Here is a 25,829-nt window from a genome sequence, read left to right on the forward strand (position 1 = left end):
CCTAACCCTAACCCTAACCCTAACCCTAACCCTAACCCTAACCCTAACCCTAACCCTAACCCTAACCCTAACCCTAACCCTAACCCTAACCCTAACCCTAACCCTAACCCTAACCCTAACCCTAACCCTAACCCTAACCCTAACCCTAACCCTAACCCTAACCCTAACCCTAACCCTAACCCTAACCCTAACCCTAACCCTAACCCTAACCCTAACCCTAACCCTAACCCTAACCCTAACCCTAACCCTAACCCTAACCCTAACCCTAACCCTAACCCTAACCCTAACCCTAACCCTATTTAAGTATTTAATCTATTTCTTTCCCAACATGATGCAGTACTTCAAAATAGTTTATCAAAACAAGTATTCAAAGGAGGAAGTCGTTGAATCCCTCTTGAAGCTTTCAATCAACGAAGTGGATAACCTGCACACAAAAATCAATCAAACGTTAGGTTCAGCGCGCAACCTCCTTGCTCAACAAGATCGAACTTCAATCGTCTTTCATCAAGAAATTTGCTTTCTTCAAGGAGGGGGATATCATCACGGTCTATTGAAGTTTTGGGGCGATAAGAAGGTCAAAACGGATGCAACCTTGACATTTCTCAATGAACACAGAAGTATGCTTAAGCGGAGTTGGTTTCTATTGGAATGGCAGAGGTGCCAGTTAGTTTTATTCTTGGAAAAGATCACACAAATGCAGGCAAGTTTTTTATCTGATCAAAAACCATCATTTACGTAATCAGTCCTGGCAGCAGCTAATTGTATCTTTCCCAGGGTTATCTTTTGCAAGTAAAAGGCAAAACGACCGGCTTGGAATTAATATTGGAAGACTTCTTGGAAAGTTCTCGGCAGGCCAATCAATCTAATTGAATAGTTTTGCCTCAAATTTCCAGTTCCTGCTTTTTCTGTCTGTGCAAGAATCTTCTGTATCTTTTCCGTTTTGCTTGGCTCCGCTCCTGGCAGAAACTACTCATGCGCTTCTGCTCTTCATCATCAAACCAAAAATATTTGCATGTAGCGCACACATAGCTGGAAAAAAGTGTAGAAAGTGAGTGCTGATAGTTGGCCAAGGGCACTGCGAGCTGGCGGCTCTCGGCGAACTAGCAGCTCTCCGAGGTTGCCCCTTGGCGATCCAGCAGTTCTCCAAAGTTGCCCCTCGGCAAACTACATCAGGCAACGATGGTGATGGCTTTTCCAAGCAGATTCTTGATCCGGCATTGCTGGAGGGTGGGGAACAGGGTTGTCCAGACTGTGAGTGCAACAACTATCCACCCTTGCCTGTGCCTGTCTTCTGTCAGTAGACGTGTGTCGGGCTTGTAGGCGCGGGCCGACGATTCAGGCAGCGCAAGGACCTTGTGGCGGGCGGAGATGATGGGGATGGAGGGCAGCGGGGCCGTGGGCGGAGTGGCGGGTGGCGGGGAAGGGCCAGGGCTGGGTGCAGGAGACGATGGCGCCCTGGCTCTGGGTGAGACGATGGTGGAGACGCGCACTCTTTCCTCCAGGACCACAAACTTGGTCTTCCTGCGGGGATGGTCCGAATCGGCGCGGGCGGGGAAGGGCATCCTGATGCTGGTGGCGCGCGGCCAATGGGCTTGGCCGGGCGAGGGCTGGCCCCGCCGGAGTCCTGGGCGAGCGAGTTCACCACGTTCGCGGCCGTGTTGGGAACGTGGTGAACTCGCTCGCCCAGGACTCCGGCGGGGCCAGCCCCCCGGGCAATCCAGAGCTGGGCGTGCTGGGAGCAGGATTGGAGGAGGACAGCAGCAACGTAATGCGATTTCCTCGGGCTGGCAAGCCGATGATACTAATTCATTGGTAGGCAGCCTCCCGATCTATATTTGCCTCGGGTGGCCTTGGGCCGAGGGTTTTTTCCCTTGGTTGGCATCCACCAAACATATGAATACTCGGTGAAATGTCCAACCAAGGGTCAGTTCATCGGTGGGAAGTGCACGACCTACCCTCGCATCACCCCACCCCGATGAAATGATTTCATCGGTTTGAAGACCAACCGATGGCAGCTCGGCGGTTGAGCAGCCGACTTCAGATCGGGGGGCAAATGCATCGCACAAGCTGGGACCAAGTTCAACTCGGATGCATATTGCATCGGTCGTGCCCAACCAATTTGGAATCAGTTGAGTGCACCCAATGAGGAGGGGCATTGTGCTATGCCAGGCAAATATGCTGGCAGTGACGGTTGGAGGCATTGGCATACCTAGGCCAATAGAGATCGGCTAGTCGTTTAGCTTGAACTTGAAACTGGGACATGGGGGGAGGGGCTCAAGGGTTGGAATTTCCGGGCACGGTCTGTTGAGGCGGTTGGGTGTAGAGAGAACCTACAAATGTGGCTTGTGTTAGCTGTGTTGGGAGGGGAAAAGGCGAGACTCCCGGACCTCTCAGTCTTTTGTTGATTTGATTTGACTTCGCTCGTTGCGGACAGTTGCGAAGATAGTGGTCTGCAGCCCCACACTGCCAACAGCGGTGTGCTGTTGCAGCGTAAAAATCTAACGCATCAGGCCAATTCTCTTCTGGCACATCCGCCAGAAAAGCTTCGAAATCGAAGTCACTTGCTTTGTTTGCCACTAAGAGGACCGAAGGCGCCGCCACAGAGGTGAGAGATGTTTCAGACAAGGTGGAGTCTTCGTGCTGTTTCTTGCAGACGTCAAAAGTATTGACAAGGGTGTCGAACTTTGGGACGCTCTTTGATTTGTTGTTCTGCATGGCGTTCTCGATGCGTTGTTCGAAATCTTTCTTGAAGGGAACCGAGGAACGCATCACGGCTCTTTGAAAGATGAAACCAAAATAGGCGTCCGAGTGAATCCGTACATTGAGATTGTTCCATTCAGTGTACAGATTCCGCATTGCCAATGACATCCCAACACCATCCGAGTCGTTGACCGAAAAGTTGAGGAACCTGTTCCAAACGTTGTACTGCGCCGCACGAGATACCACTGAGAACTTCTTCTTCAGGTAAGACAGCATCTCGAGAGTTGTCTTCAGCCGTTGTAGATTGGGAACCAACGATTGGTGCACACCGTCCAAAACAACCATTTGCGCAATCTTTTTGAAGACAAGGTTCTTGATTGGTTTGAAGAAGAAATCCCCGCTCGACATGTGCGCATTTCCGATTTCTTGCAATTGGTGAAGCAATTGCGTCATGTTGTTTCCGTTGGCCGCCAGACGTTTGTTGTCGTTCCATCTGTCGTTGATAAGCTTCGCCGTTTGACTGACCAGCTTTGCTTGTTCAAGTTGGAGCTTGGCCGCGAGAAAATCTTGTTGTGCTTGGCTCAAATCGCTCCCATTCCCCGGAAGTGGTTGATTGGTCGCACCGGCCGTCTGCGCTTGGCCCAGGTGAGGGGCCGCATTCCTGCCCACATTGATTGCCAAGCCAGGCGTCGGTGGGCCCAAAGGTGGTCGAGGTCCCGATGTCAAGGCCCGAATCGTCTTGTCCGCTCCTCTGTTTCCAGATGTGGAACCAGCAACCGAGTCAAAGAGATTGCTCATCCTAAGGCCGCCGTCGGGAACAAAATCGTCCAAGTCGTGGTCGGATGCAGACATAATCGCGGGTCAAAAAAAAAAAAAAAAAGGATAGGACGTAATCCGCAGAGTAAGTCGAGATCAGGAAGAAAAGAGCTACTCACCGCAACACCGTAAGGTGCTCAAAGTATAAGAGAGAAGGAAAATTAGGAGAGGGAGTAGAACGGCAAAACAAGCTTCGCTTTTCTGCACAGGTTAGTGGGGCCACCACACCCTAATCAGCAGGATGGCTAATCCGCTTAGCGTAATTGGTTAGGCCGATTGTACCGTTCAGAGAGTAGAAAGGGGAAAAGCAAGGTCTACTTATCCCAGAGCACCTCACAGCGTTACGGCAAAGTAACGCAGATCCTCCCGATGGCGGTCGATTACGCTCTAGTCTGAGCTACCGGTCAAGAAGATATAGCCGTCAGGTCGAATTGGCGGCCGGTGAGGTGAATCAAATGAGATTGGAAGATTGTAGATCACGTCTTAAGTTTGAGATAAAAGGCTCATAACCTATTCAGGTATGACCGGCTCACTAACTATATATTCCACACAGTCCGCTCCTCAACCCGGGATTGTCCCGGATGAGGAGTACTGGTCATGCTGCGGCGAGTCCAGGAGATGCATGTGACATCTGTGTCACAACACTTTTTTTTATCTACTTTTGTTATCAACCACAGATTGATGAGGAATATTTCCTCAGAAAATTTCATTGGGAAATTATTCTGCATATAAAACCCAGAAATATTATATTTGGGGTCACATCCCTTATGCAGCAGCTATAATCTGATCAGTTGCCAAATAGCACTACTTTGGTCGTTTCTTGGTGTTTCTGCGACTATATCTCATCCCAGCCTGGTAATTCTTCCAAAATATTGGTACCAAAATGTTGACAAGCACACAAAGTTTCATAATGTACCTTTGCTGACCACAAAACCCCCAAATGTAGCACCTACAGTCTGATCAGTTTCCAAATATCACTACTTTGGTAGTTTCTGGGTGTTTCTGCCATTATATCTCATCCCAGCGTGGGTATTCTTCTGCCATATGGTTACAAAAATGTTAACAAGCGGCCAAAGTTTCATTATGTTCCTTTGCTCACCACAAAACCCCCAAATGTAGCAGCTACAGTCTGATCAGTTTCCAAATATCACTACTTTGGCAGTTTCTGGCTGTTTCTGCCACTGTATCTCATCCCAGCGTGGGAATTCTCCGCCATATGGTTGCCAAAATTTATACAAGCGTCGGAAATTTCATTACGTTCCTTTGTTCACCACAAAACCCCCAAATGTAGCACCTACAGTCTGATCAGTTTCCAAATGTCACTACTTTGGTAGTTTCTTGGTGTTTCTGCCACTATATCTCATCCCAGCTTGAGGATCCTTCTGCCATATGGTTACAAAAACGTTAACAAGCGGCCAAAGTTTCATTATGTACCTTTGCTGACCACAAAAACCCCAAATGTAGCAGCTACAGTCTGATCAGTTTCCAAATATCACTACTTTGGTAGTTTCTGGGTGTTTCTGCCACTATATCTCATCACAGCGTGGGAATTATTCTGCCATGTGGTTACCACAATGTTTAAAAGCCCTTAAAGTTTCATTATGTACCTTTGCTGACCACAAAACCCCCAACCGTTGTGGTAGACAGAAAAGTGAAAAATCAAAAGTTTTTTCTATACTACATATGCACTCACAATACGCCTCAAGATAACATCAAATGGACCCCAGAAATGGATTCTACGGCCAATTTTACCCCTAGTCACCACTGGAAGTGTCACTGGAGCCCCTCTGGATTGGAACCTACACTTCTTTGGACACTGGACACCCATCACACGTTCAACATACCAAATCACCAACCTGTCACAAGCCTCAAGTCAAAGATCACAGCATTATGCTTATACACATCACAGGATACAAGCATACATCTCCCCATCAGACTACAGTCATTACATATTATCGAGTACCCTTCTATTTCCATATTATGATGTCATCACGCACTGACTCTGCAGCCTCAGACACATTTATGCACTCCCTGCATCCACCTGTCAACTCATGCAGTCTACTGTCACTTTAAGCAGCCTTCATGTGGCCCTACTGCATTCTTATGACATCATTTATGTACTCCTGACACATTATGACATCATTTGTATCTACTCCAACCAGCTAAAATCCCTCACACTGTTGTCTAGATTAGTTGAAATCCTAACCCACAAGCCCTCTGGGGCTCCACTTTTGTCTATATAAGGAGCTCTCTCCTCCCCAGTTGTCAGCTCCTCAGCTCAGTACTCACCAGTTATTTACATACCACCCTTCATACTTACCATCACCACCACACATCACTACAACCCTTATATTTGCAAATAACTACTGAACTCACTCTCAAATCTCACATACTTGTCATCAAACAACTTCATCTGGAACTAGACCAGATCTATCATTTGATTAAAACTTGCCAAGCATAGCTTGGTGGGTCTTGTTGACTGATAGTATAGAAGGGCAGAGTTTGCACCTCCATCATCCCCTTCTCAATTCAGCAAAAGGTTCTCAGGAACACTTTTGAGTCTTACACCATAGCAGCTACAGTCTGATCAGTTTCCAAATATCACTACTTTGGCAGTTTCTGGGTGTTTCTGCCACTATATCTCATCCCAGTGTGGGTATTCTTCTGCCATATGGTTAAAAAAATGTTTACAAGCGTCCAAAATTTCACTACATACCTCTTTATGGTTAAAATTGCTATATGGTTAAAAAAATGTTTACAAGTGTCCAAGATTTCACTATGTACCTTTTTTCACCGCAAAATCCCCAAATGTAGCAGCTACAGTCTGATCACTTTCCAAATATCACTACTTTGGCAGTTTCTGGTTGTTTCTGCCACTATATCTCATCCCAGTGTGGGTATTCTTCTGCCATATGGTTAAAAAAATGTTTACAAGCGTCCAAAATTTTACTACATACCTTTTTTCACCACAAAACGCCCAAATGTAGCAGCTACAGTCTGATCAGTTTCCAAATATCACTACTTTGGCAGTTTCTGGATGTTTCTGCCACTATATCTCATCCCAGCGTGGGAATCCTTCGGCCATCACCAGGGGAGATATGTTCCCACTCCCCAGGGAGTGCCAGAGCTGAATTTTATGTGAGTTTTGGTAGGATGTGAGCCTGATGTGGATTAGTGACTCATCCCCAAAATAGTAAATTGGATGGAGAAGTTAGTGAAAAGTCAGTCACAATTGATTTGGAAGTCAACACAATGTTGTGTAGAATTCTTTTGTTTTCTATGTACAACTGTAGGAAGAAATATGATGAAATGATATTTCACCAAAGTCCAACTCATCAATTGCTCCTGTCTACTGATTTTCAAGGATAGCAAAGCAAAATTCCCATTCTCAAAAGTAATTCCTCCAAAAAAATGGGTTTCTTGTAATTCACATTATATGCCCTGATGTACAAAATTAAACCAAAAGTCAACTTGGTATTATTGGGTTTAGATTTTTGGAATGTGGTAATGTTGCAGTCATTGAAATTGAAACCCATTTTCTTGGAAATGCGGGAATTAATTTGAATTTGGCTGATAAAAATGACAAAAAACTGTTTTAATAGGGTGAAAGTCTGAGTTAAGTCAAGGTTGGATTGCGGTGCCAATTCACTTTGGCCATATATCCTGTCCTCCTCACAAAAATGATCTAGTGAATTTTGTATTTTTTTGCTTTTCAAAATTCACATGTGCACATGCAAGTTAATTACCTTTTTGCACTTTGCTAATAGTCACCCTGATGTACGCGCGTACATTGAGGTGGAAATATCACAGGATGGGCCTTTCACAGCCACATGAAAAGTAAAAAATTTGTTTTGAGACACCAATTGTCCCCCTGATGTACGCGAGTACATGAGGGGGAGAAAATCACAGGCTGGGCCTTTCACATCTCCATGGAAAGGACACACTGGTCATGGAGCCAAGAAAGGACTATATTCTGGATGAGTTCTGGATGAATTATAGATGAGTTCTGGATGATTTTTTGGCAAGTTATGGTTTATTTCAGGATGATTTCCAACTAATTTCCACGCTGACTTCAAGTCTTGTTCATACCTATTCACTATTGCTTTACCAAAGGCCTCCAGCACAGTTATGGAAAAAATTTACGGTAAGGCACTCCCTGTGGAGTGGGAACATATCTCCCCTGGTGCATATGGTTACCAAAATGTTGACAAGCCCCCAAAGTTTCATTATGTACCTTTGCTGACCACAAAACCCCCAAATGTAGCAGCTACAGTCTGATCAGTTTCCAAATATCACTACTTTGGTAGTTTCTGGGTGTTTCTGCCACTATATCTCATCCCAGCGTGGGAATTGTTCTACCAGAGTGTTAGTAAAGGTACTTAAAGAAGCTTTGAGGGCTTGTAAACATTTTGGTAACCATATGGCAGTAGAATTCCCACGCTGGGATGAGATATAGTGGCAGAAACACCCAGAAACTACCAAAGTGGTGATATTTGGAAACTGATCATACTGTAGCTGCTACATTTGGGTGTTTTGTGGTGAACAAAGGTACATAATGAAATTTTGACCGCTTTTAAACATTTTGGTAACCACATGGCAGAAGAATTCCCACGCTTTGATGAGATATAGTGGCAGAAACACCCAGAAACTACCAAAGTAGTGATATTTGGAAACTTATCAGACCGTAGCTGCTACCCTTGGGGGTTTTGTGGTCAGCAAAGGTACGTAATGAAATTTTGGACGCTTTTAAACATTTGGAACCATATGGCAGAATAATTCCCACTCAGGGATGAGATATAGCAACAGAAACACCCAGAAACTACCAAAGTAGTGATATTTGGAAACTGATCAGACTGTAGCTGCTACATTTGGGGGGTTTGTGGTCAGCAAAGGTACATAATGAAACTTTGGCCGCTTGTTAACGTTTTTGTAACCATATGGCAGAAGGATCCTCAAGCTGGGATGAGATATAGTGGCAGAAACACCCAGAAACTACCAAAGTAGTGATATTTGGAAACTGATCAGACCGTAGCTGCTACATTTGGGGGTTTTGTGGTCAGCAAAGGTACATAATGAAATTTCGGACGCTTTTAAACATTTTGGTAACCATATGGCAGAAGAATTTCTACTCAGGGATGAGATATAGCAACAGAAACACCCAGAAACTACCAAAGTAGTGATATTTGGAAACTGATCAGACTGTAGCTGCTACATTTGGGGGTTTTGTGGTCAGCAAAGGTACATAATGAAACTTTGGCCGCTTGTAAACATTTTTTTAACCATATGGCAGAAGAATTCACACGCTGGGATGAGATATAGTGGCAGAAACACCCAGAAACTACCAAAGTAGTGATATTTGGAAACTGATCAGACCGTAGCTGCTACATTTGGGGATTTTGTGGTCAGCAAAGGTACATAATGAAACATTGGCCGCTTGTAAACATTTTGGTAACCACATGGCAGAAGAATACCCACACTGGCATGAGATATAGTGGCAGGAACACCCAGAAACTGCCAAAGTAGTGATATTTGGAAACTGATCAGACTGTAGTTGCTACATTTGGGGGTTTTGTGGTCAGCAATGGTACATAATGAAACTTTATGGGCTTGTAAAAATTTTGGTAACCATATGGCAGAAGAATTCCCACGCTGGGATGAGATATAGCAACAGAAACACCCAGAAACTACCAAAGTAGTGATATTTCAAAACTGATCAGACTATAGCTGCTAAATTTGGGGGTTTTGTGGTCAGAAAAGGTAAATAATGAAACTTTTTAAGCTTGTAGATATTTTTTTCACAATATGACAGAAGAATTCCCAAGCTGGGATGAGATATAGTGGCAGAAAAACCAAGAAGCTACCAAAGCAGTGATATTTGGAAACTGATCAGACTGTAGGTGCTACTTTTTGGGGTTTTGTGGTCAGCAAAGGTACATTATGAAACTTTGCGTGCTTGTAAACATTTTGGTACCAATATTTTGGAAGAATTACCAGGCTGGGATGAGATATAGTCGCAGAAACACCAAGAAACAACCAAAGTAGTGCTATTTGGCAACTGATCAGATTATAGCTGCTGCATAAGGGATGTGACCCCAAATATAATATTTCTGGGTTTTATATGCAGAATAATTTCCCAATGAAATTTTCTGAGGAAATATTCCTCATCAATCTGTGGTTGATAACAAAAGTAGATAAAAAAAAGAACCTGACAAAAATATGCTAAACCATGGTAAACTAATTTCAAAAAGGCCTTCTATGCATGTAGTACTCCCAGTATGATATGCAATATCTTCAGGAAGTTCAACCAACCAAGTTAAGAATGAGTTCAGGATGGTATCATGAGAGAGGTCAGGGGTCAATGTTTTTCCCTTTTTGAAAAAAAGTTGATTTGGAGACTTCTGATAACATCAATTGTTGATGTAAAAAAAAGAAAAAAATTGAGACCCCTCAGCTGCCCTGGATTAATCCTAAAACTTGCATTTTCAGGAAGAATTGAATGGTGTATGTAGAAATTCATGAATTTTATCAAAAAAAAAAAAAAAAAGATTCCTGCGGCTTGAAGCTAACACAGGGGGAAGGAGAGAGATTATAGAAGAGTATTAAGGAGACATGGAACACAGACAAAGGTATCAACAGGAATAAAAAAAAATGATCAATATAAATTGATCAATATACGCTATATTGATCAATATACGACATCGCAAATTCATCCACCTTGGTAGTGCCACCACCACCTCCGCCCGCCGCCACCCGCCACCACCACCACTACCGCGACTACAACACGACTACAACCATGATCAGGGATGCAACATTGGTGAGTTTCTCTCTCCTTTTCCCACTCCGCACTCCTCCTCTCCACGCAACCCTGTCAGCCGTCACCCTACAGCAATCTTGCAGGGACAGCTGCTTGCTGTAAGGTGGTCCCCCCCCCCCCCCCCCCAAACATCTTCCATGCACAGTGACGCTGATAACTTTGATTCCCTCCTCCAATAGTTTGCACATCCAGGTAGGCACACCACTGTGACTACAACCGCAATCAGGGATGCAATATTGGTGAGTTTCTCTCTCCTTTTCCCACTCCGCACTCCTCCTCTCCACGGAACCCTTTCAGCTGCCACCTTACAGTAATCTTGGTGGGACAGCTGCTTGCTGTAAGGTGGTCCCCCCCCCCCCCCCCAAACATCTTCCATGCACAGTGACATTGATAACTGTGATTCCCTCCTCTGATAGTTTGCACATCCAGGTAAGCATATTAGTTGTGTCATAGTCTGGTTGTAGCCAGCAGCAACGGAAAAACTGCTGGGCTCCACTTTTAGCACAGCCCAGCAGTCTACTGCTTTCAGCCCAATCAGCGTTAGTGCAGCAGTTGGAGCACTGTGCTCACGCTGAATTCAGCGGTTTGCCACAGACACTGCTGTTGATTTGCATCAGTACAGCATAACTCAAGGGTGCTGCCACTCAAAATCAGTGCAGTGCAGCTGAGTGACCGCAGACAGCTGCTGACCACTTTTTTGTAGTCAGCGCACTCACATGACATGAAAATAGTGAATGTGTCAACTGCGTACAGAATTGCTCCGGAGACTGACAAGCCAACCGTAGCAACTATGTCCAATCAAGAAATTGAAGGCAATGATGAAATCATGATTCAGGACTATCTTTGATGAGGGAGAGCTACACAGCAATTGCAAGTGATTGCTAGGCCATGAATAACATAGGTACCTGAAAATTCTGTGGGCAGCAGTCACTACTGAGACATCTCAGCCCCTTGGATTGCAATGCAATGAGCGGTGATTGAAAAGTCTGTGAGGTGACAAATTGAAACCCAGGTTGGTTTTGGAGATTGATAGAACAGAGGCACATAGAAGGAAAGGCTTAACCCTTCACAGCTGGTGTTCTGTGTTACCAGTATGCTGCAAATGCTCTCAATCTTGAAATGCAATATTTGTTATCAAAACAAGCTTTGCCATACACTCAAGCTCTAGAGTTTGGTGGGGAATATGTCACATGTGTGGGGCTGGAGAGCTCCAGAGACAGGATCAATCTGTAGGACTGGTGTTTCACATGTGGAGCTTAAGATACAGGATAATGTGCTTGGCTTTGGGTGAACCTTCCTCAAACAAGTGGGGAAGATTTCAGGGCTGGGGAGCTCAAGATATGGGATAATTTCATTGTGGGTAATTGTTTCTCCTGTTGAAACAGTTGGGGAAAAACAGAACTGGTGTATTTTGTGTGTGGGATGGGGAGCTTGAGATATGGGATAAGGTTCATGGCATTGGGTCATTGTTTGAGGAACAGAACAGCTGTGTCTTGTGTGTGGGTTAATGTTCCTGGAATTGGGTAATTGTTTCTCAAACAATTGGGGAAGATGTCATGGGCTGGGGAGCTTGAGATACAGGATATTTTGCTTGGCATTGGGTCATTGTCTGAGAAACAGGACATTTCTTGGCATTAAGTATATGTTTCTCAAACGAGTGGGGAAGATGTCATGGGCTAGGGAGCTCGAGATATGGGATTTCATTGCATTGGGTCATTGTTTGAGGAACAGAACAGCTGTGTCTTGTGTGTGGGATAATTTGCTTGGCATTGGGTAATTGTTTCTCAAACAAGTGGGGAAGATGTCGTGGGCTGGGGAGCTTGAGATACAGGATAATTTGCTTGGCAGTGGGTCATTGTTTGAGAAACAGAACATTTCTTGGCATTGGGTACATTTTCTCAAACAAGTGGGGAAGATGTCATTGGCTGGGGAGCTCAAGATATGGGAGTTCATGGCGTTGGGTAATTGTTTGTTGTTTTGAAACAGGTGGGGATGAGGGCTGGAGAGCTCCGGATACAGGATTGATCTGTTTCTAGGGCTGGAAACTTCAGTGTTGTTATGATACCTGTACAAGGCCTGCAAAGACCCAATTGAAACCTGTAACAAGGAGCCAAATGGAGGTATCCATGGCTAAAACACAACATGCCATGACTACCCATGCATCATGTTTCATCTATCACTGGGAGCTGCTCAATAACTGGTTAAAATTGTAACAGGGAGTTCTGGGTAGTCATGAGGTTACCCATGCAACCAGCCATGACAACCCATCCAGACATCTGTTTGAACCCCAGACCATAACCGCTTCAGGTGACCCTCACCAATATATAAACCCCCCCAAGCTCTGGTGCTTTCCCCCACCACTCTCACACCACAATAGCCCACCATGTTGTACTATTTTCCACATGATCCAAACAATACTTCCAACCGGCGCAGATCAGCTTCAAGGCCCAAACAAGGCCCTCCTTCTACACCTAGCTATGACCCCAACACTGCTATTCAATACAGTAACCAATTTTATGGCCGGCCCTCATACAACCCCAATGCTGATATTCTACACAACAGCCAATTTTACGCCCATCCATCAGCAAACATTCATTGCTATCCTACCCGCTCAGAGGTTAGCTATGATCAAAGCCACTACTCACATGAACTGCCTTCAAGGCCCTTAATTATATAACCCCCACCCTACCCACTCAGAGGTGAACTATGATGGACTGACTTTGAGACACTACTCACATGGACTGCCTTCAAGGCCCTACAACCCCCACCCTAACCCATCAGAGATTAACTATGAGGAATTTGGACTGCCTTCAAGACCATTAGTTCAATACTCACATGGACTGCCATCAAGGCCACATGACCTGCCATCAAGGCCACATGACCTGCCATCAAGGCCACATGACCTGCCTTCAAGACCAGGCCCATCACACCAGCTACCCCCCAGGCCTGAACCTGCCCCAGTGGCTGAAGATACCCCACCTGCATACACTTCACGCAACCAGAGAAAGATGGCCATGGGCCAAAGAAACTTGGACTTGGATGAGCCTGTATACCTCTTTGATGTTCATGTGGACCATGTTTGTCCTTCCCTTTTGCAAGGAAAGAACTATGAACCTCTGTGGAATCCAGCCAATGAACGTTTGCATCACCTTCCAGTTGCTGGCCCCACAACACGTCAGGCCTGTGTAGACAGGAGATTTGTTCCCCAGTTCATTCTGGAAAACCACCCTTTCAGTAGACCAACTGAAACATCAGAAAAACTCAGGGAAATCATCCAAATACTCTATAGAATGACCTCACACCGCCTGGTGAACTCAGCAAACAGAAATATCCTTGGAGGACAAATGAGTTTATTGCGGTTTTGTCCAGCATCTGATCAGGGATTTTGGGGAGCTAATGAATCTTTCTCTCTGTGTTTTGCTTCATTTGAATGTTGACCCTAAACCCTCATTCCAGGTACCTATGCCCGTGATTCTATGATTCCAGAAGAAGTTGCAGCAGGCAATGAGCTCTGGGACAATCTAGGACCATATAACGACTTTCTGGGCAGCCAAATGCAGTCCCTCTCCGAAAGTGCATACAAACAGAACCAGGACTTAATGGATCAGTATGGCATCCCCAATTGGCACAAAGCAGAGTGGCGGGATAAGTTGTCAGATTTGTTGGAAATGTTTCCTGCACATTTGATCCATTAAGTCCTGGTTCTGTTTGTATGCACTTGCAGAGAGGGACTTAACTTGGCTGCCCAGAAAGTCGTTATATGGTCCTAGATTGTCCCAGAGCTCATTGTCTGCTGCAACTTCTTCTGGAATCATAGAATCACGGGCATAGGTACCTGGAAAGAGGGTTTAGGGTTAGCATTCAAATGAAGCAAAACACAGAGAGAAAGATTCATTAGCTCCCCAAAATCCCTGATCAGATGCTGGACAAAACCGCAATAAACTCATTTGTCCTCCAAGGATATTTCTATTTGCTGAGTTCACCAGGCGGTGTGAGGTCATTCTATAGAGTATTCAGATGATTTCCCTGAGTTTTTCTGATGTTTCAGTTGGTCTACTGAAAGGGTGGTTTTCCAGAATGAACTGGGGAACAAATCTCCTTTCTACACAGGCCTGACGTGTTGTGGGGCCAGCAACTGGAAGGTGATGCAAACGTTCATTGGCTGGATTCCACAGAGGTTCAAAGTTCTTTCCTTGCAAAAGGGAAGGACAAACATGGTCCACATGAACATCAAAGAGGTATACAGGCTCATCCGAGTCCAAGTTTCTTTGGCCCATGGCCATCTTTCTCTGGTTGCGTGAAGTGTATGTAGGTGGGGTATCTTCAGCCACTGGGGCAGGTTCAGGCCTGGGGGGTAGCTGGTGTGATGGGCCTGGTCTTGGAGGCAGGTCATGTGGCCTTTAAGGTAGGTCATGTGGCCTTGATGGCAGGTCATGTGGCCTTGATGGCAGTCCATGTGAGTATTGGACTGATGGTCTTGAAGGCAGTCCAATTGCCTCATGGTTAACCTCTGACAGGGTAGGGTGGGGGTTGTAGGGCCTTGAAGGCAGTCCATGTGAGTTTTGGGCTGATTGTTGTGAAGGCAGTCCATCATAGTTCATCTCTGAGTGGGTAGGGTGGGGGTTATAGGGTCTTGAAGGCAGTCCATGTGAGTAGTGGACTGATGCTCTTGAAGGCAGTCCATGATAGTTCACCTGTGAGCAGGTAGGATAGCTAGGAAGATTGCAATGCCAACAAAAGTAATATTATAAGACAACAGGAGGATTTAAACAAAGGATCTTACACAAGATCAAGATCAGTCTTAAGGTAGCCTTTAGCCATTGGGTTGCATGACTTGTAATTATCATTGTAGACACATGGACAGTTGTCTCAGTAGCTGACAGCTGCAAACAGCGGTAGCGGCAGCGCAAGCTGCTGCTGCTGCTTCTGTTTGGGATTTCCTCACAGCGGGGGTGCACTTTTTGTGCTGCACTGACCGCTTTTCACAGCGTTTCACCCTTGCTAGTGGACATTTCTACCCACTGACCTATCCTTTATTCTCACATTGGACAAGGTACGCCAAGAGAAGCATCAATTTTGATGGGACCGTTCCAGACAGAAGAGTCAAAGAGATTCCTAAAAGGCAGAGGGAGGCAGGGGGGTTTACAGAAAAAAAAAATCGGGGGGAAATGAGTGTATGTATTGAAAAAATTATGAAAGGGTGCAACAGGCGGAGCACATGGGTCTCATAACCTGTTGAGGGTAATTGGTGACACAAGACTAAGAGAGGTTTGACGGAGTGTTGAGGACAGAGTCTGAGCACGGAGAGTCAAAGCATAATTATCATTCAGTGTAGAAGGATAACAGTAAGAAGAACAACTAAACTATATACATGTATAATATAGGCTAAGTTGCGGGTGTATAGGTTAGAAGCATACTACATAGGGAGATGCTAACACACTATCTCAACATTTTTGACAGGTCATGGCACGCGCAGGTCTGCTATGACTTGTACAGGACTGTGTAACCTGTAACTTAGTCATGACATATTTTTGCACACAGTGATTAAAAAACAATGATGCCCCAAATGTTTTAGCCAGCGTGAGGGCTTTTTTTACATGTGCCTTCTATCTTGAGTTTGGGAGGGAGAAAAATCCACATGAAGCTCACTGCCAGCATAATTGGCTGGGTTGAGGTTATCCCAGTTAAACTGGGATGAACTCAACCAATTTAAACTTAGTTGATCTCAACTGATGAAATATAAATCCAAGGTACCCCCCTTGATTTTGTATTTCATTGGATGAGATCAACCCATTTTTATAAATTGGCTGAGTGCATCCCAGTTAAACTGGGATGACATCATCCCAGCCAAACATGCTGGCAGTGTTAAGGTGGCAGGAGATAGCCAAGTATAAATGTAGAGGGTGATTACCCAAAGACGGCACCGTGCAGGGGCCTTCACATAATAAAGGAAGGATTATCAGCATTTCTCTCAGGCAAATTTCACCAAGAAGGCATAAGTCCCTCCCAGAGGGAGACCTTTGGCCGCCCTTGGGACTTGGGAGGTACTTAGTTAAGTTAGGTGGGAAGTCCTCCAATAGGGGGGTTCACAATTGAAATATGTATGTAAAACTTTAAGCCTATCTTAAGGTGTTTATGAGCAATTTGGTTATAAGTTTTACTCAAAGTGGAAATCATGTATTTTATTAAATTTACCTGCAAAGTTTTGTAAATTTCAATCATAATGGCAACCCCGTGCCACATGACCTGGCAGGGGCAAATCTCCCAATGAACAGCGGCTGGGTAAGTGGCTCTGTTTGTGGTTTTTGAGCAGCTCACCCAGTATAAATCACCTGTGGGTGACTTCCTGTGCGCTCTGGGACCCTCCCAGATGCTGCTTCTCTAGATTTTCGCAGCCAAATCTAGCTTTTCGGGCTCCAAGCTGCCGTTTCTGGGTTGAAGTCCTCGAGTGAGCCAAGTCGTCGCTCTTCCGCCATCCATCCCTCCGGAGACCATCCGATGGCCGCCTCCAGAGTCCTCCTCCTCCTCCTCCTGCCCTCCGCCTTCCTTCTTCAGCAGCCCGCCGCCCTCGCCAACCAACCCCCGCCGCCGCCAGCCTCCATCGCCTCTCCCGAGCAAGCCGCCGCTGCAGCTGGCACCTCCCCCTCCCGCGCCGCACTCAGCTCGCTCCTGTTCTCCGTGCCCACGACGATCCTCGGCCTGATCCTCCTCCTGCTCGGACGCGCCCTCCCGCGTTTTTTCAACTCCTTTGGTTTTGCTGCCGCCTGCGCCTTCCCAACCTGGGCCTTATCCGTCAATCTGGCCGGCCCCGGCGGAATCGCCGGTCGATCATACAGCCAAGCCAGCCAGAATATCATCATCTGGGGTCTAGTCACCGCTACTTTCCTCTTCGGATTCACCCTCAGCCTCTTGATCGGCCACTATGGCTATCCGATCGGCCGATATCTATTATCCATCGAAGCCGGCCTCGCCCTCGGAATCTCGCTCTTGATCTTCTCCGCTCAACTCACCATCCATCACACCAGCATCCAATACATCTTCCTCGCCCTGGCCGCTGCCATCTTTGGCCTGATCGCCATCATCTGCCGGCCTTCGATCGGCATCTCCACTGCCTGCGCCTCCTCGGGCGCCTTCTTGTTTTTCCTCGGAGTCGACCTCCTTGCTAAGGAAAACGATGGGATGAGCCGCGGTATACGGTTCCTCTTCGATCACAACCCTCACCATGCCAAGGTTCCTTCCCATCTTCCTCCTCCCCCCAGCTTGCATCCTCGTCGCGTGCCTCTCACAGCTATATGACTGATCCGGATATCAATCCCCGATATACCCAGGATTTAGCCAATTATAACCCACCCACAGTTACCCGGATCCTCCTGCCGCTTAGCTGGGCCTGTATGTGAGCAATCCTCAACCGACTCTGTTCATGTTCATCATCAATTTTCAACTGAACCCAACTCTCATTAACAGGCTTTTTGGTGCGTGGTATCAGTACACATTCCTAGATAGACCTTACGATACGGCCTGGCTACCAGCTCTGCACCGGAAAAAACCAGCCGAATCCTCAGTCCAATCAACCGTGCTGATCGATCAGGATACTGAGAAGAATGGGTTTGGTGAAAAAGTCCAAGCCGTCACCGGTCTCTCTGCGTCATCACAAGAAGAAGAAGAACAATCATCATCACCATCTAACTACCACTATGAGGATCCGCCCTTCCCAGCCTCCCCTCAACCTCACGAATTCGAATCTCCATCTCAATCCGAACAGCGATACACGACCGACTCGTATGATACTGGACTCAGTGCCATACCTGAACTCACAGAGCATAGCACCAGCGGCCGAGGAGGCAGTCGAAGTGGAAGCGGAAGCGGCCGGGGAATCGGTCTTGCATTCCCTCACTCCCACAGACATCCCTCGAATGCAACCTCCAACTCGATACGTCGCAGTACTCGGTCGTCCGAATTTCAAATTGCTCCCGCTGCACTTCCCTCCACCTCTGAGGGTGCCGATCCATCCCATATATCTGTATCTCCGCCCCGTACTCTCCTGAGCGAGACGACCGTGTTTCCGGATGATTCAATCAGCCAAACTACTCGTCAGAGACTTGGCTTGACGATCTACAACAACTCCGGCTTGATCGAAGAGGAAACTGAAGCAATGCTCACCCTGGCCACAGATGCGATAAGCCCCGTCCGGGAAGATCAATCACCTGGTAGGTGTCAAGCTTATTTCGTTGTTCGTTTTTCTTCTTCTTGAGAAATCGTCTTCCTCTGGGTCTTAACACTTACCCCATCGGATGATGCAGGCAATAGTATTTCTCAAACGAGTCCCAGTCCGCTCATAGCGCATCCACCCACACCGGGCTCGAGCGGTGTCTTGACCCGACTAGCACGTGCCTTTGGAGAAGACTCCACGTCAGGCAGCCGGCCAGATCTACGGCGGACTCCCCAGACTGTCACTCGCGGGGAGGAGGCCAGCGAGGAACAGGCGCTTCAATTCGATGCCGAGCGCTGGGCCAGTCTTTCGGATGGCCAGTCACCTTACGAACACACCGCCCGACTACGCCGAGACCTACATTCCTGGACGAGTGATGAGCCTACTTGAAAATAATCACCACTCATCAGCATCTCAATCATAATATTCAAATTCCTTATCACCCCGTCCCTATCAATCATTTCATACCCGTTTCTTTTTAAAAAGTGAAAAACAATCTTGGTTACAGTATTGTTTGGTGAATTCCGCACGGTCGAGTTTTGGTGCTCAAATAGAAAAACATAGTCGAAGATAACGCCGGCCCATACTCCACTGCCGCCATCACCCCTCGAAACAAACAAAAAGATACAAATTCCTGGATAGCATCAATATCCGCTCAACTCTTAGACAGAGTTTTGGGCCTTGGCAATTCAAATTTCATTCAGATCGTTTAATTGTAAACTGAGCTGCAGACTAGGTTATCCGCGTAATGTATCTGAAGATTCTGATCTTTGCTGCAACATTATTTTTGGTTGGTCCATGTTCCATCGTGCCGACTTCTATACATATATTGATGCTAATCATATTCCATCAGTCCAACCTCACCATCGTAGCATCTTGAATTGTTGTCCATCTATTTGTCTATTCTTTTACTTTTTGTCTACGCAACCCCACTGCCAGTTTATACCCGTTGTCAATCTTAACCCAAGGCCCTTGCTGCTGCGGGCGTGCGTCTTGCGAAGCAAGCCTCCAACAGCCCTCGGCAGGATGACTTGCACCTTATTGCCCCTGTTTGCGGGGGCTAGATTCTAAATTTAGGTGCCAGGAATTTTCAAATGTCTATCCACACCTTGAGCTTCCACGGCACATTGCCTGGAAGATTTCAATCCCTTGAATATGCTCAACTGCAAGGTGTCCTTAAATCCATCCAGTGTGAAGCTGCACTTGTCATAGAGACACAAATTTTCTTAACCAAATGTCTTGTTTGGATGATAAAGTCCTGTATCTTTTGGAATATGTTGGGAAATGCTTTCATCAAACAAGATTTGCAGATGTTACATGTGGGGAAGTTTCTATGGATTGCAGGATATATTGCATCTTGAGATCACAATGTCATAAAGGTTAAGGTTAGGATAAGTAGCACATAAGTGCAGTCTTCTCCCATGTTGCTGTGTCATGTTGATTTGATCATGCAGGTTAAAATTAAAATGTTCACATTGGTGTTTCTAAGGGTCAGCAAAAACCACTTTGAGCATTCAAATTGTCACAGGTCCTCTCAAAGCCAAAGAGGTGAGCATCCAAAAAATAAATCTCTTACACAAGGTTGATCCATATGTCAATTAAGTATGATTCATAGGCATTTCTGATGGAATTAGTGTTTTTGTTATGACCATAAATAAACGCCAGGGTGAAAGCATGCAGTGTGTGGGATTGGTTCTCAGGATTGAGGTTTTTGGCCATGGTCAGTTGTATGTAGGACTTTCTCTCATGTGTGAGATAAAGTACCACTATCTGAAAAATATCAAATGGAGGTTTTAAATGTTGTGAAGAAGGGTTAGTTGCATCTTTTATGCCAATTTCTATAATTATGTGTTGTAGTCTGGACTCTAGTCAATTCATAAAGTGAGGAAAGTGAGACTATGTATTTGCAAAGCCTGTGAAATGGTTGAGATGTAAGACAGTGTCACATGTCTGTCCAACTCCCCCCGGTGATAGCCCAAATTTGATACCCCTCTGGTCTGCTGTATGTATTCTGCCAGCAGGATGTTTGAGTGGCTGATTGATCTTCAGCAGCTGAGCCATCTGGTCCATCTACTCTTGTCAGTCCTCCTGGGTTATTGGCTCTACAGGCTGCTGGCTTTGTTCCAACTAGAGACCAAGGCGGCTGCGCCACTGTGATTTCAAGGGGAGAACCTCCCACAATCTCCAAGATAAATCATTATCTGTCTTTCTTTTTTCAGATGATAAAGAACCTTGGTGTGTTTGATTTGTGTTTATGTTACATCCCAGGTTATTGAAATAACCAATTTGGCCTAACAAAGATCAAGTGTTTCCTCTTACAAGAACCTCTTCCTTTTATTTTTCAAAAAAATCACAGGTTTGCCCAATCAACAAAAAATGAAGCAAAATTGTGGGGTTTGATTAAAGCACAAAGAAGATCTAATTTATAAACCCAACCCAAAAATTAACAGAGCTCTACTTCTCAGAAATCAATTTTCTCTGGGAAAAGGTTGAGATTTAGGCCCCTTTTGGCACCAATACAATTGGTGAAATAATCACAAGCAATATAATCTGTGACATGTTGATTATTACACCTGAAATAAAAATTAAATGAATATATTGCTAGCCTTTTTCAGTACATGCAGAATAATTATTATTTATTTACAATTCACCCAGGTCATGTAGGCTTTGATAGTCTCAAGACAATTTGGATCATCAAGCCAGGAAAAAATGGGTTTTCAAAAGATTACATCATGTTGGGCAACAGAAAGTTCAATCCAATGCTGTTGATGTCATCAACAGAGGAGTTCATCTGATTGGTATGAGAAAACTTTGGGAATTTCATGGGCAGTTGAGGATGAGGTATATGGCGAGTAGACTGGCAAGTGCACCCTTGGTGCTTCTACTTCTAGCCCGGAAGTGGCTGGCGGCTGATCCAGATGGCCTTGGGGGCGAATCTGCCGCCAATGCGCTGTGCCTCTGCAAGGAGGTCGATGTGTGGGCCAAAGTCAAAGCGGGCAAGGAGTGCGTAGGCACGTTTGGGCTGGTTACACCTGAGCAGGTTTCTGATGTATGCCTTGATGATTCTGGTCTGTAGAGGGCTGGGGGAGAGTCTGGCGACTTTGCGCATGTTTCCCATCCCCCGGCCAATCTGTCCGCACACGGCAAAGAGGCAAGGGTAGAAGTCGTGGGTTGGCTGGTCAAGCCGGATGAGATGCGCGAGGGCGTGTCTGTGGTTGTCGCGGCTGTGGGCGTGGAGGAGCAGGGCTTTGGTGCTGTCTGGGGTGGTGTTGCTGAGTGTGCTGAGTGCTGCTCCAGTGATCAATCAAAATGGACCCTCAACACTACTGCGCTCGCCATGCCAAATCAAGAAGACCCGGCCTGAGAGCCCCCTGGAGCCAATTTGTAGCATCCATACCCAGCAGCAGCCGGGGCCACGGCCTGTCTTAAGGAGCTCATTGCAGGCCAATCCAGGAGGTATCAAGTTCCTTACAAAAGAGCGGATCGTTTTGACAAGTTTCATGCTTCTGCTTTTGTAGGGGTGATTGTGGTTTGTGGCAGTGAGGGGGAAGAAGCTAGCCTAACTAAGCCTCTCAAACGGAGGGGGGGGGGACCCCCACGTCCCAAAGGGACTCTCCGTAGGGGAGGCTTATGACTTATGTCATACTTTTTGCCTGAGAGTTTGGGGCTTTTGTGGCTTTCTGTGCCCTTTTTTCCTTTTGTCCTCCACACAGCAAAAACTGACAAGCCTCTGCTGAAGCCCTGAAGGGTCAATATAGCTGACCATCTTGGCTTCATATCCATCTCCTCATAATGAGGATTGGATGCATGAGCTGGATTGGCCAAGGCATATTGACCAGAGCTTGGAGAGCTTGGATCCTGTGGAATTGAATTGAATGAGCATACTGTTTTCCAAGGTCAGTTCAATCAACACATGTCATACAGCCCAGAATACCCCAAAGACCATAAGTTTGGAGGGTCATGGGAGGAGAACACTTGGACTTCCAGAGACTTGTGTAGCGGCAAAAGATAGGGAAGAGTGAGACAAGTTTCATGATCCAAAGGGCATGCCTGGGGCCCTTTGGGAACAGGGTCAAAATTTGAATGGCACAAAACACCCACCAAAAGTCCTCAAACCCTCAGGCCAAAAAGTGGAAAGTAGTCCCAAGTCCTTCCTTCGGAGGTCGCGCTTCGCGCAAGGGCGCTTCGCGCCAGCCCAGGCTGTACCAGGGCCCTCCGAAGTGGGGGACTTGTGTTAAGTTAGGGGAAGAAGTGTCAGCGGGGATGGGGGATGGCTAGCCAAAGAGGAGGAGAGACAGGCAGCATACAGGCCAGAACAACATCGAGTGTTATGGTGATAGGGCATTGAGGCTATGTCAAGGGATTTGACTGGATACAAGGGACCTCGGATGTTTTTTTTGAACAACCACCCCCATATGTCAGCATCCCCCGGAGTCACTTGGGCTCAAGTAACAGTCATGCCTGATCGGAAAGCCACATTCAATGTGTTAAAGGCAATCATTCTTGATTTCAATTCTCAACAAAAAATAAATAAAAATACAATCCCAACCATCCCAGCCATCACTAACCTCCACCTCAACCCAGCGACCATCATCGGCCGGCTGGGTGACCATTTGCTCGGCGCCAAGATGATGAGAGGAAGGAGACCAACGGGGTCCAACAGGCTTGATCTCAACACCCTCACTCCCTCGTCTGACAAACAACCTCCTGGTCATGACCCTTGGCTGATGACCAGCAACGACGCCGGATGGCTGGTTTTGACAGGCAACAAGTGTACTCAATGGTGCTTCATCATCAGAGGCCAAGAACTCAAACACATGCCTGTTTACAATTCGGCCCCAGTCCGACTCTTCCAACTCCCACTCCTCATGGTTCTCCAGCTTGTAGTTGGCATGGTAGGGCCAAACTGTCTGGCGGGGAACACCCGGGCCCGGTGGGACTGTCTTTGACTGGCTTGGAACAAGCTCCAGATTCAGCCACTCTTCCCCATACGTTAACACTCTCCTCTTCAGCTGAGGCGCTCGGCGAGTGAAAAGGTCCCGCGGAGGCGACAAGTACTGCTCCAGCGGATCTGTGAAAATTCCAGCCCTCAAATGAGTCTCTCCAACTCTCATAGTACAAAGAAAAATTGTCTACCTAGCCTCTCGCTGAATCAGTTGGGTATTGGAGATCATCGCCTGACATCCGCTGAGGCAGCCACAATAACAGCAGATTACGACTTAGTACGGCTTGAGAAGGCCGAAAAGGATGTTGAAGGGTATGAGTAGGCCCAGACAGACTGTATTGGTTGACGAGTGGGATCATTATGAAGATCTGTGTATTTGAACGACCACCATGGCATGTGCAAACTGGTGGTTCCATGGCGGTGGTGTTGTTGCCATGGTACATACTGTTGGTCGTGTTGTTGCCATGGCTTTGGGGTTGTGAAAGCTCAAGACCTGCGGGTGGGAATTGGATATATAAGCTGAGCTCTGGCTGGTCTGTTTGTCCCCCAGGCACATCAGTTTTTGCTGTAATTCCAGCTGGTGGTGTGTCTCACGCTTCCCCACTGCTGCATATGCATTTGCACAGTCTGGGGGGTTAAAAATCTGGCCCCCCATTATGCATTCTGCCATTGGCGCTGCAGGGGGCCTTCAACACATACTGTTTGACCCATCCGGTGAGTTGGGCGGCAGTATGGGGGCCTGGGTGCAGCAGCTTTGGCTGGTGTTGGGCTACGTTTCTGGTTGAGATTTTTGCCCATTTTAAATGCAATTTAGCCTGTCACATTATATGTAATTCCTGTATTTAGTTAGTGGGCAAACCCATTCTATTTTTTTGTACTTTATTGCCTTGTGGGGAAAACCCTGTCATTTTTTTGTAAATTTTTTCTATTGTAGGGGGAACCCTTGGATTTTTTTTTCCACAAAACTGTGGTTTTAATAGACTTGGATTTGCTGAGTTGAAGGTGGAGGAGACAGGTGGAAGGGGTGCTGGACTACTAGATGAAGTGAGTGAATACCATAGGAAGCCAAGTAAGTTTCTGGAGAGTGTGGTGTGGAGGAGGTATACGCCCTTGGAACTACAGCAGTTTGATGGGAAGGATGGGAGGAAGATTGTGAGTGATTGTAGTCAAGCAATAATTTGGTGTGGGTTGGTTTGCTGTACTGATCAATTCTCTAATTTATTCGTTGAGGGTAGTTGTTTGCGGTGAATGGAGTGATTTATGATGTGTCATCCGGACAAGACTTCTATGGTCCAGATGGGTTCATCCGCCCAGCAGGCATCATTCAAGAGTCTTGGAGGTGAATTCATTTATATGGGAACTTTGCTGGTAGGGATGGATCTTGTGGGCTGGCTAAGCAATGGTTTGATGAAAGTGTCAGGGAGGGTCTCTAAAGTGGCTACGCTCTGAATGCAGCGGATAGCTATCCACAACTACTCAGTCGGAAGCTCTACTCAACCGCCTCTGCAGGAGGATAAAACCACGCCTCCAGGAGGAGGGGCTGTTGACAAGGGTCAACCGGAGGCTTGCAGCGCTCCTGGGGGGAATAGGAAATGAGGGATACTAGAGCTTGAACTTACCTAATGGGTGAGGTCAAGCGCTTATATCAAAAGAGAATTGGAGAGAGAAAAGAAAAGAGATGTCAAAGGCCCCAATTGCAGTAGTCAAAGTTGTCAAGAACTGCAATGTTGGCGGGCTTGGTAAATCAAATCTGAGGGAAAACTCCAATAAGGATGGTTCCCTCATAATTATACTAGTAGATCTGTTGATCTGTGACAGTCTTACTTGACAAGCGTCTTTCTCTTTTCAAGGATTGCTTTGCTGCGCGCAGTCTCCGCGCGCTCCTTTGCGCTCCTTGGCTTAGGGCCAAGTGACTATAAGCCGCTAGTAGTCGCGGCGTTGTCAGTTGCTGCGCTGTCTAGACTAGCATCTGGCTGACAGAAAGCATGCTTGCTTGGGTGGATTCTGGGATCAATAGGCTGGCTTATCTAAGTGAGGAGGAGCGGGAGAACTTGATTGGCTGGTCAGATCTGTTTAAGGGCCTCTTGTGGGTAAGTGTATTGGTTGTACAGTGCCTCACACAACTTCTCAACTAACCCGTGCCTGAAGAAAAAATGGAACTTTTGTTGAGAGCTGAGACACAATTACACACTATACACTTATCACTTACACACATACATCCATACATATGCATATAGTCAGTAGAACCCTAACCTAGTGATACCAGATCTTCAAACCTATTCTTGTACCTAGTCTATATCTATCCACCCACCCCCGCTCCCCTACTCTCTCTTCATTGAGATAGG

The 25,829-nt window shown here is 46.3% G+C and overlaps 3 protein-coding genes across 3 annotated transcripts in view; all 3 read left to right on the forward strand.

Moving 5' to 3' along the window:
- Positions 1-1,502: 1,502 nt before the first annotated feature.
- PtA15_13A1 (uncharacterized protein) lies at positions 1,503-1,673 on the forward strand (the record flags this gene model as incomplete). Its single annotated transcript, XM_053162374.1, has 1 exon — positions 1,503-1,673. A coding segment is annotated over one exon (171 nt), but the record flags the coding sequence as incomplete, so codon positions are not given.
- A 15,836-nt stretch (positions 1,674-17,509) lies between these two features.
- Positions 17,510-18,929, forward strand: PtA15_13A2 (uncharacterized protein; the record flags this gene model as incomplete). Its single annotated transcript, XM_053162484.1, has 4 exons — positions 17,510-17,560; positions 17,659-17,723; positions 17,795-18,537; positions 18,631-18,929. 4 exons carry the CDS (start codon positions 17,510-17,512, stop codon positions 18,927-18,929), a joined length of 1,158 nt encoding a protein of 385 aa, XP_053026159.1.
- A 4,703-nt stretch (positions 18,930-23,632) lies between these two features.
- PtA15_13A3 (uncharacterized protein) overlaps positions 23,633-25,829 on the forward strand; it is a gene marked incomplete at both ends in the record, with an annotated part of 28,515 nt that continues 26,318 nt past the window's right edge. The window contains one exon of the mRNA XM_053162594.1: positions 23,633-23,796. Coding sequence (XP_053026160.1) covers positions 23,633-23,796 — 164 coding nt within the window. The remainder of the gene's footprint in view (positions 23,797-25,829) is intronic.

Source organism: Puccinia triticina, chromosome 13A (assembly GCF_026914185.1).
Source record: "Puccinia triticina chromosome 13A, complete sequence".
Taxonomy (NCBI): Eukaryota; Fungi; Basidiomycota; class Pucciniomycetes; order Pucciniales; family Pucciniaceae; genus Puccinia; species Puccinia triticina.